The 12480-nt window shown below is 41.8% G+C and overlaps 1 protein-coding gene across 1 annotated transcript in view; it reads left to right on the top strand.

The window, feature by feature from the left end:
• Positions 1-12480, top strand: part of LOC122939433 (collagen alpha-1(IX) chain-like) — an 89060-nt gene that overhangs the window by 48531 nt on the left and 28049 nt on the right. The window contains 2 exon segments of the mRNA XM_044295500.1: positions 84-137; positions 1816-1869. Coding sequence (XP_044151435.1) covers positions 84-137; positions 1816-1869 — 108 coding nt within the window.

Consider the following 12480-nt stretch of genomic DNA (forward strand, 5'->3'; position numbering starts at 1 on the left):
TATCTCCATAATAAATGTGTATTTCATTGGATTTTTCGTCTAGAATAGATCAATAAATAATGTTTGTTAACTTTTTGTTCCAGGGTGCCATTGGCAAGATCGGTAATACTGGTATAGATGGGCCTCCTGGTGGAAAGGTAAATAGACGTATTTCTTCAAATGTTGACAATGTATTATATTCAGAAGAAGTTTAACATGTAAACCTCGACGTACAATTTAATTCAATTTTTCTTCATTCAATTTAACATCACTAAATTTTTAAAGGGCATCTGTCACCAGGAAGTTCACTGTTGAACCGGGCACAATGTCTTGTAGAACTAGTCAGCTGACTGTAATAATACCTTCACTTAGAGATCTATTGCTTCATTCTGAAGATTTTGTGCACCCTCCTGCTTCCTCTGCCAGCTCTCCTTCTCGATTGACAGGGCAGATGCCTGCAGAGTTATCTCGCCTGGCCCAGGGAGGGGCTGGCAGAAGAAGGAGGAGGGTGCACAGAATGGCTGCATTATGTGGTTACTATAGCTGATAAAGGTTTATGCGGTAGCGTAAAAAAATCCATAAATGAAATTTTAAATGAGCACATAGCGGCAGTGATTATGCAAGACAGTTTAAAGGGGTTGTCCCACGAAAAATATTCAATATTTTGCAAACCAGCACCTGGATCTAAATACTTTTATAATTGCATGTAATAAAAAAATTAAGTATAGCCACAGCGTTATTCACTGTATAGTTTGCACTGAGATGGAAGCGCATACTCAGTTCTATCCTTCAACTGCCACCAGCTGCAGTAGAAAGGACACGCCCCTGAGAGTGCACACCCACTAAGCAGCCAGCAACTGGAGCAATGTATGAGGATATCTCAGAATCCATGTGAGGTACAGGGTTGGCTCTAAGTTTGTTAGAAAGATATTGTCATGTATTTGACCAGGGTTCAGCAACCTTGGGCACTCTAGCTGCTGTGAAACTACAACTCCCAGCATGCATACTTGCTCAGCTGTTCTTGTAACTAAAAGTAAAAGTAAAAGAAGGATTCTGGGAGTTGTAGTTTCTGAACATCTGGCGTGCCGGAAGTTGCTGAACCCCACACTAGAGGATATCGGATTTTCATTTATTTATTTTTTTACATTAATTATGGGATAACCCGTTTAAGGAAATGTGTTTTTCGGCATTGACTGACATGGATTGCTTTCATAAACCGGAGACCCCACTAAGCTCTGCTGTAAATGAGTTTCAGCATGTATTCCCCTAGCTCTACTTGTAGGTTTACAATATTTCAGGCCGATTCTGACGTACCCCTCAGCCCCAGCAATGCAATCTTCTGGCATGTCTCAGTGACTTGTCAGAATTTGCTTAAGGTCTCATGCACACGACCGTGCCGTTTTTTGCGGTCCGCAAACTGCGGATCCGCAAAAAACGGAAGACGCCCGTGTGACTTCTGCGCTTTACGGAATGGGCGGCCCATTGTAGAAATGGCTATTCTTGTCTGCAAAACGGACAAGAATAGGACAGGCTATAGTTTTTTTGCGGGGCCACAGAACAGGGCAACGGTTGCGGACAGCACACGGAGTGCTGGCCACATCTTTTGCGGCCCTATTGAAGTGAATGGGTCCGCATCCGAGCAGAAAAAAAAGACGGTCGTGTGCATGAGGCCTAAAGGTGCAGATATCCCTAGATAAAATACCGAAGAACCAGCGGTTTAAGGGATATGTCAAAAATAACTTGTAAAGAACTTGGCATCCATTATGACCAGTAACATCGATATACTCATTATTCTAAATGGTATAGTATAATAATACTTGGAATTATTTATTGCAGGGATCTCGAGGGCTACCGGGAAAGCAAGGACCTGAGGGACCAAACGGACAGAAGGTAGGTTTTTAGTTCTCCTAGTCTGGAAAACGTTCCAGTTTAAGGGATGAAGAGAATAATATTAATGCAATTGAGATACATCATTGTAAACAGTTAGTCTTGGAATATGCAAAGTTTACAATGCTCCCTTTCCAAAGATCTTGGCAAACTGGGATAAGTAAAGAGGAGGCCAGCTGAAAAATCCAAATTTCCAACACTACACAGACATGGCTTTCAAGCTTATTATCTTTCAGTGCAATTTCCAGGTAAAGTCCTTTAGCGACATAAAGGCTCTTTCTTAAGGTCTATGTGGAGTAAAATGTGCAGCACAAATACGCTTGGGCTGGCCAATAATCACGCCCTACTGCAAACTGAGAATGAAGCAGTGTTTTGTAAATGATGACCTATGGATTTAATATGAATTAATATCGTATTATTAGGTGTATGTTTAGCCATGTGATATATCTGCCCAGAGGAGCTTTCGGGTGCTGAAAAAACTATAGCAAGCAATCACAGCACAGCTCTCATTACCAGAGCAGCTTAAGCCATGAATGCTGAGCGCTGATTGGTTGCTGTAGGCAGCAAAAAAACTTTCTTTTCCTTTCCTATACTTGGAGAGGGGCAGATTGGGTACTTAATGTGGCCCTGGAAAAAAAAACTAAAAGTGGCCCCGTGTTGTAGCAGGTCCAAGTTGACAGAAGACGGGAAAAACACAAGTAGGCAAGGTTAGCAATACTAAATAGCATAGTGCAATGTTGCAAACAGCTAGCTCACCCGGGGCCCGGAAAATGCCAGACAGCACCAACACCAATCAAATGTGGAAAAAGCCAGCCTCCGATTTATTGAAACATGTTCAGCCAAGTGAAAAAGATACAAACAGTCCCAGTCTGATTAGTTGACATGTTTCGGATGTGTCTTATCTGATCTCATAGGGCGCGTGCACCCGAAGATTTTTTCCCCCCATTTATGTGCAGTTCTTTCTGCGGCCCGTATGCGGATCCATTCTCATCAATGGGTCTGCATATAAAATGAAATATACTCCATGTGCATTCTGTTTCCTTATGGCCCTTCCACCCAAAAATAGAACATGTCCTATTCTCCGCATTATGGACAAGGATAGGACAGTTCTGTTGTGGGCCAGACGTTCTGTTCCGCAAAATGCGGAATACACACGGTTGGTATCCATGTTTTGCGGACCGCGAAACAGGCAATGGTTATGTGCATGAGCCCTTAATCATAACATAATATCACAGTGCAGCACAATAAACAGAGCTGAACCAAATGCCACAGTGCAGCACAAAATATCGCCCCAGCAGATTCAAAAGCCACAGTGCAGCTCAAAATACTGCTGCAGCAGAATCAAAAGCCACAGTGCAGCACAAAATACTGCCGCAGCAGAATCAAAAGCCACAGTGCAGCGCAAAATACCATCTCAGCAGAATTAAATACCACAGTGCAGCACAAAATATCGCCCCAGCAGAATCAAAAGCTACAGTGCTGCACAAAATACCATCCCAGCAGATTCAAATGGCACAGTGCAGCGCAAAATACCATCTCAGCAGATTCAAATGCCACAGTGCAGCGCAAAATACTGCTGCAGCAAAATCAAATGCCACAGTGCAGCGCAAAATACTGCTGCAGCAGAATCAAATGCCACAGTGGAGCACAAAATACTGCCGCAGCAGAATCAAATGCCACAGTGCAGCGCAAAGTACTGCCGCAGCAGAATCAAATGCCACAGTGCAGCACAAAATACTGCTGCAGCAGAATCAAATGCCACAGTGCAGCGCAAAGTACTGCTGCAGCAGAATCATATGCCACAGTGCAGCACAAATTGCCATCTCAGCAGATTCAAATGCCACAGTGCAGCGCAAAATACTGCTGCAGCAAAATCAACTGCCACAGTGCAGCGCAAAATACTGCCGCAGCAAAATCAAATGCCACAGTGCAGCGCAAAATACTGCTGCAGCAGAATCAAATGCCACAGTGCAGCGCAAAATACTGCCGCAGCACAATCAAATGCCACAGTGCAGCACAAAATACTGCCGCAGCAGAATCAAATGCCACAGTGCAGCGCAAAGTACTGCCGCAGCAGAATCAAATGCCACAGTGCAGCACAAAATACTGCCGCAGCAGAACCAAATGCCACAGTGTAGCACAAAATACTGCCTCAGCAGAATCAAATGCCACAGTGCAGCGCAAAATACCATCTCAGCAGATTCAAATGCCACAGTGCAGCGCTAAATACTGCCGCAGCAGAATCAAATGCCACAGTGCAGCGCAAAATACTGCCGCAGCAGATTCATATGCCACAGTGCAGCACAAAATACCATCTCAGCAGATTCAAATGCCACAGTGCAGCACAAAATACCATCCCAACAGATTAAAATGCCGCAGCAGAATCAAATGCCACATTGAAGTACATAATACAGTAGAACCAAATACCACACCAGTAGCTGCCCCTCTGTGGTGGGCAGCACCAGCTGACATGTTCTGTCCTTCTCCAGTTGTCTCTAATGAAAATATGGATACGGGTGCTGAGGAGGTGAGACGTGAGCCACAGCACCGAGCTAGTCCTACCTTCAGCATGATGCCTGCTCATTCTCTTTCCTCATCTTCTCCATTCTTACAAGACCACTAAGACATCGCCTTTCAGCTTTGTCTCATCTTTGCAGAGTTTGTTACACAGACATTTTAGATTTCTTGCTCTTCTATCATCTTCTCCACCTTCTTAACACAAACTCCCCATCCTTGTGCCCCAACAGTGTCATCCTTGTGCCATCCCAACACTGTAGCCGTTGTGTTCCCCAATACCCCAAAAATATACTGCAAAAAATAGTGCCTCAAGTCATGATAATGCCCCTATAGTACCCCCTATACTAATACTGCCCTTATAGCGCCCCTAGTATTAATAATGCATAATACCACCTCCAGCAATAATATTGTCCACTATTGTCCCCCCTAGTAATAATAATGCCCCTCAGTATTAAAATTGCTTCCAGTATTAATAATGCCCCTATAGTGCCCGCCAGCAATAATTATTCCCCTTTTGTGGCTCCAGTAATGCCCTAAAATGCTTCCCAAATTAAACATATCCCTATAGGGGCCCTTGTAATGCCTTCTATAGTGTCCCCAGTAATGGCCTCTAATGCCCTCATTAGTCCACCTACCAGGAATAGTCCCGGTAGGGTCTATGGCCGGTCCACCTCTGTATTAAGAGCAAGTTAGACACTATTCTCTTTCTTATGACACCTCATGACCAGCGTAGTATATACAGCAATATATTATGTCTAAAATGGCAATTATTTTAGCCTCTTTTATAAAGATTGATCATAGCAGAAGGCAGACATACTTAGAAGGCATAATAAATTTGGTGTATTTTTATGTCCATTTTGCAATAGTATTTTACCTCCATTGACTTTTTCTTTTTAAAGAGTGTCATAAGCATACTTTGTGTTAAACGCAATAGTCACTGTGCATGGAGAGGAGGACCTATAGGACAGTTTAAAAAAAAAAGTATACATATGGAACAAAGGGACAGATTTACTAATCCTGTATTACAGTGTAAGCTTATTCTAGACAGGCTAAAGATGTGTCTGATTTATTAAAGTAGCTTATGATGGATAGCAACTTTGGTGCATTTCTGGACAGTTTACCTTGATACCACCTATTGGTTGGCTTACTTTAAGCAAAACAATTGTTGCACTTTTTGCCACATGTTGTTCATCTTAAGCGGGTTGTACAGCGATTTATATGGATGACCTATCCTCAGAATAAGTCAAACATTTCTGATCGATGGAGGTTCGACACCTGAGAACCCTTCCGATCAGCTATATGAAGAAGAGGCAACGATCCATGCGAGTGCTGCTTCCTGTTCTTTCCCGAAGTGCAGTGTAATGACAAGTACTCGCTCTATTCACTTGAATGGAGAAAGTACTTGTAATTACACAACGCCGCCGCTCCTTAGGAGATGGCAAGAAGTGTAATGAAGAGGAAGCAGCGCTCGCATGGAACGCCACCTCCTCTTCAATCAGCTGATCGGCGAGGGCGCTGGGTGTCGGACTCTTCCTATCCTGAGGATAGGTCATCACTATAAATCATTGTACAACCCCTTTCATCCATGTCCCTTTTTCACTAAGTCATGTTCCTTTGCCAAGTCATGCCGCCTTGTATATTGAAATACAAATAGTAGAAATATTATACAGAAAATTCAGATTTTATAGCACTTGATCCTGTTTAAATCCCATTGGTCCAGCATGCACTCAAATGAAGAAATAAAAGGAATTAGGAATACAATGAATTTATCTGAACTTGAAATATGTTATTATACATATTGTATCTAATAAAACCAATATATTTATATGCATATGCAATATTTCTATATGAAGAAGAGTAATAATCCACGGATTCTCTCACAACAGGGGGATGCTGGTGCTCCTGGGTTTTTCGGAAGCATTGGAGATCTAGGATATGTGGTAACTACACCTTTGACAGTTTTTGTTTGTTTGTATATGGTAGCTGCTTACTTAAAGGTGTTGTCCGGGATGTTATTATTGATGGCCTATACTCAAGACAAGCCTTCGATATCTCATCAGAGGGTATCCGACACCCTGCACCGGAAGTCACTGCCGAAACGACATAGCTTCATCCGTTGTGCAGTGGACAGACTTGATTACTGCGGCGTTGCTCTCATTTACTTCAATGATCCATCCACCACACAGTGGACATTGCTGAGTGGTTCCTGTGATGACATCCGATGTTGGAGCTAAGGCAAAGCAGCAGATTAGCAGGGGTGTCGGGTCTCAGACCCCCTCCGACCCGATATTTAAAGGGGTTACCTTAAACAACCCCTTTCCTTATGCCATGTTTTGGCCATATAAAGGTAAGGTGTCCCTTGAGTGAGATCCTTCATAAGCCAGAGCACAAAGTGATTGCAAAAGATAGCCCTTGTTTCAGAGGACTGTCTATTGATTTGAACCGGTGTCATTTAAGTACTCGCTTACTGTCTCCTGGCAATATGAGTGGATCACGCTGGTCTCAACAGGAGAGCCTACAATTTTACCTAGATGCCAGCAAATCTGATCATTAAAAGGAGTTGTGCTTTTAAAAATGGTAATCAATATACCAATACGGCACTAGATGCATTGTTTGACCTTCTGTTCTGTTGTCAGTGATATGGGTAAAACATTTATGTTAGATCGTTAACCAGTTCCTTATGCATTCCAAAAAACGGAGCCTCCCTGAATTTGCTTTAAATTACTTTATTGGCTTAGGCCTCATGCACACAACCATATGCGTTTTGCGGTCAGCAAACCATGGATCCGCAAAATATGAATAGCATTCATGTGCATGCTGCAGTTTCCATACAGAAATGGCTATTCTTGTCCACAAAACAGACAAGAATAGGACATGTTCTATAATTTGCGCAATGGCCAAACTAATGCAGACAGCACATGGATGACATTCGTGTGCTGTCTGTATTTTCTGTGGACCCATAGAAATGAATGGGTTTGTGTGCGATCTGTAAAAAAATGTGGATCGGACACCAACCCAAAATACAGTTGCATACAAGAGGTTTATGCACGGACAAGAAAAGGACATGTTGTATAATTTGCGCTAGGCTTGAGCGAATTGACCATCGGATAGAAGTCGATTAATTCAAATACATGTATTGGCTCCGTGGAGCCAATTTTCTTCTCGCCCGAAGTTGCACAAGACTTCAGTCATTTAAAATAGCAATCCGAACTGGGCTTTGGTACCGAGGTACCAGCCAGTACCAAAGCCCAATTCGGATTGCTATTTTAAATTCTTTTTCAATACGCAGATATGCATACAGTACGAATTCACCGAAGTCTAGTGCGATTTCGGGAAAAATGAACTTTGGCTCCATGGAGCCAATACACTTTAATGCTGCACCCATACAGCATTAAAATCAAAGTATTTGAACAAATCAACTTTGGATCTATGATCCGAAGGTTGATTCGCTCACGCCTAATTTGCGCAATGGCCAAACGGACGCAGACAGCATATGAATGACATCCGTGTGCTGTCTGTATTTTTTGTGGACTCATAGAAATGAATGGGTCCATGTGCGATATTTGAAAAATGCAGATCGGACACCAACCAAAATATGGTCGCGTGCATGAGGCCTTGCTCATGGCCATATTTTTCTTCAGTGTGTTATTACTTAAAAAAAAAAAGATAACACACTGTCCCATACAAGTCAATGGGCCATGAACACGTCCATTTTTTTCATGGTTCTGTTTGCCCAATCTTACAATCTCGGCACAGGTCCTATTCTTGTCCATTTCTGAGAAGGAGAATAACCAAGCAGAATGCACAAATACCAAAAATCAGAGATGGCCATGTACGTGAGGCCTAATCCACATAACCTTCTAAATATAATAGATTGTAGCTAAGAATACCTATGTGATCTGCTTTTAAGTGCCAAACATTGTTTCTGCTCTTTATTAGGGATACCTAGGAATGCCTGGTGAACCTGGAGAGCAAGGCATGAAGGTCAAGTATCACATTTCATATACATGTTCTGGTCACAATCACAACCACTTCCTTATATAATGTTGGTGTAATTGTATTGGGTAAGGGGCTTGAAGTATCACACGTGAAAAATATTTTTGCTATGTTGCTCCAGTATTGGTTGAAATAAAGTTACTGGGAGGTAAGCGTCTGATTCATCCCCATATATGGGACAAATCCTTCTGTAAGTAAATCATAGGTTTAACGTCCAGGACAGCAGGTATGGTGGCTACTTTGGGGCCCAGCAGCTGAAGAAGCCTCAGAAGGGGGCAGTTAGAGATCACTCTGAATGATGGGCAGGGAGACAGAAGTTGTGTGTACAGAAAACGGAGGGTGGAGAGAGGATGTAATAGAACACGGATGCTCAACCTGCGGCCCTCCAGCTGTTGTAAAAATACAACTCCCACCATGCCCTGCTTTAGGCTGATAGATGTAGGCTGTCCGGGAATGATAGGAGTTGTAGTTTTGCAACAGCTGGAGGGCCACAGGTTGAGCATGCCTGTAATATGTAATAGAATGTAGGGCAGTGATAGGCAATGTAAGGGTAGAAAAGAAAATGAGGACAAGCACTGTGCATTACAATCATAACCATTGCATTTCTCGAACTCGCTATAAGATGTTGGTGAAAGGAGTTTGGGGACTCAGTTTCTATTTTTTGTTATAAGGGTTGCAGAACAAACACCACACAATCTCTGACATCAAACCTTGGGGTCTATGCCTTGATAAGGAACTAAATAGTTTGATTTGGTCACTAAACGTAAGAGATGAGGCCTGAAAGGAATAACTATTGAGATTATGTAAAACTCGCAAATATTCACCACTGACTACACCATTTATCCCATTGTGAAATCATAAAGAAGCAATTGGCATAAATTGAAAAAATTAAGTAGCAATAGATAATCTAATCTGACATGGCCTAGAGATTATTTTCCATTTACATGCAGAATTCTTCTAGTTCGGGAGGGGTGAAACTTTCATTTAAACCTCTCATCTTTATGAAAGACACATTCTCCTTGTAAGATTTTTATCAGAATGTGGTTCTTTAATTAAGTGTCTAAAATTTACTATTACGGCGCTGTGATGGTGCAAGTTCAGGAGCTGTGCCCTTGTCATCCCATGTGAGTGCCAACTGTATTATCTAGCTGGCACCCCATTCTGACTACTGGAATCGGAGATAACTCCAATCCTGGCAAATTAATCCCTTAGCTACTGCAGTCAATGCTGACCGTGGCATGTAAGTGGTTCCCTTTCTTCCCCATAGCGATCATTTTGCATCCAGTATGGTTAACATTGCACACTTAATTACATATTGATGACTTATCCTCAGGATACATTATCATTATGAGATTGACAGTGTTCTGACAGCTGGCACTCTCACCAATAAGCTGATTGAGGAGGCCGCAGTGCTCTGGTGGACGCCACAGCCTCCTCGCAGCTCACCAAGCACAGGTTTGTACATGGTATAGCGGCTGTGCTTGGTATTGCAGCTCAGTAGCATTCACTTGAGGGAGGGTGTCGGACCCCCACCTGAAATTGACCCATTCTGAGGATAGGCCATCAATATGTAAATCTCCCAAAATACTTTGAACTGCTGGGGAGCAGAAAAGCCTCTTTGATGAAGACAGAATATTGTTCCTAAAAATGAGGCTAATTAATTTTAAGAGTTAAATATTGCATAAAAAGTATACGCCTAGCAATATCCGTAATCATAATTATATATCCAAGACGGTGAAATGCTGTGCAGGAACGAGCACTGCTTGTACAAAGACTCATTTACAATGAACTATTACTTTTGGGTTCTGCCGTGTTTATACAGAGTTGAGCAATCACTTAAAACTAACACGATGGAAAGAAAGCAATTGAAGAACTTTTGTGCAAACTTAGCAAGTCTGACTAAAAAAGTTCTTTATACTATGACTAAAAATTAAATGCTGTGCGCCTATAAGTACTGGTTTCTTCCAAGGCGGAGTGCTGTAATCTGCCCCTCGTGCCAAAGTGCATTGTGCCAAGAAAAATACCAGCAGGCACCATAAACCAATTAACCAGTAGTTATCATAGAGATGCTTGAGGTTACATTTTATAAGTTGTGAATTAACATATAACTAGTGTTAGATTTTATAGGAACATGAAAAACGATTAATTTAGGCTGTTAACGGTTATACTATTTACAGATGCCTAGTTTTAAGTTGATTAGGAATATTGGCCACCTTGTAGAATGCCACCTTAGAAAGGAATTTGCAAGACAACTGTTTTATAGGAAGCCACATCCATCCAGGTGTAACCTGCTCAAATGTATCACTATGGCACATGGCGTACGATAAGTTTGGCACTAGCGTACAGTGTTAGGGCTCATGCACACAAACCTGTGCCGGCCGAGCCTTTGCTGCAGACCAGAAATTGCGGTCCACAATGCACAGACACCGACCGTTGGGCAGCTATATGCAGACGCAGGACCCATTCACTTGAGTGGGGTTTGCGGTCCGTATCCGATGGTCCGCATGCACTACTTTTTTGCGGTGATGAGGCACCCTCCAGATTGTGGACCCATTCAAGTGAATGGATGTGCATCCGTGAATCTCATGTGGTGCACAAACGGCCGGTGCACCGGCCAACAACGTGTGCATGACCCCTAAACACTTTTTCATCCACATGTCACTGCTACCATGTAAACGAGTGGTGAGATGCAAGGACTGGCAACCACATGTAATTTGTTACAGATTAACTTGCCCAACTAAATGTTCATTTGAACAGTTATCAGAATACATGTTAACTTCAAAGGGCAGTGTCATCTTATGTGGGACTTTAGGTGATTTTACCCAGGCTCTTCATACCACATTCATGCTTGAAGGCTCTTCAGCTGGAGGCTGATTCTGTCCCTAGCACTGTGCAACTACAGCCATTATCCTGCCTCTCCCTCCATTGTTTAAGAGGTGTTATTCTGCCAACCCCACATAATGGGGGACAGGGTGGGTTTCTTCTAATGTAGACGCAGGCTTCTTTATACAACTAATCCCAATAGTGCCAACTGTTTTGACTGCATTGGGCTTATTCTCAGATGCATCTCTCACAGATGCACCTAGCTAAGTCAGGCCTACATTAGAAGCATTGCTCACAGAAGGCCCCTCTGTAAATACTCACAGTCCTAGCCATACTCCAAACAACCTCAGGCTCACTGCTCTTACTATATGTTCAGTGGTTCCTCCTAAACAGATGCAGTCGCTGCCACACCTCCTCAGAAGCCACCTCACAGCTCATTTAAAATGCTCTCCAAAGGATTTGTATGACTTTATGGGGGAACAAAGAGTACAAAAAAGAAATAAGAAAAAAATATAAAGATAAAATAAAAAATTACAAAGCCACTGCATGCCACATAGTAGCTTCTAGCCCCTCCCCCGGTAATTATAACCCTTACATTCCATAGATCAAAGTGACCTTTACATAAAGGGGACATCATTCAATGAAAAAATAGTTGCACATTGCTATTAACAGAAAAAAAAAAAAACAGACCTATATCCCTTTTTTTTTTTTTTTTTTACATTTTCTGGCTATAAAAAAAATACTAAAATAAAGTTGAAATAAAAATATAGCCCCATATATGACAGCAAAAAAGCTAAAAAATATATTTACATGATCGAACGGACAAAAATGTTATGACTTTCAAAGACACAAGTGCTAAAAGAAAAATAAATTTACAAAGGAACATTCTTATTTACCCCCATAGCCAGCACTGGAAGAGATCTAATACTTCTCTTATCTCTCTCCTGTTTTAATATTTAGCCACTTTTTAGTGTCCATGTTATGTCCTCAAGACCCAGACCCACTGAAGAACTGGACCTGAAGTGAACCAAGCATAACATAGACAAGATCACCAGTAGATAGAAAAAAAAAGCTAGAAAACTATGAATTGGTTATAATAAAGAATAGAGTTTCCCTTATTAATGGGACAATTTAAATAAAATATAAGAAAATTATTTAAAGAGATAATATAGATAGTAGACACGTAATGAATCAGTTTGAAGTAAGTAGAAAATAACGTGCTTATTAAAAAAATACCTTTTTTAATATAAGGGGGTAACGGAGAAAATAGTTGCTCAG

Source organism: Bufo gargarizans, chromosome 5, assembly GCF_014858855.1.
Source record: "Bufo gargarizans isolate SCDJY-AF-19 chromosome 5, ASM1485885v1, whole genome shotgun sequence".
Classification (NCBI taxonomy): domain Eukaryota; kingdom Metazoa; phylum Chordata; class Amphibia; order Anura; family Bufonidae; genus Bufo; species Bufo gargarizans.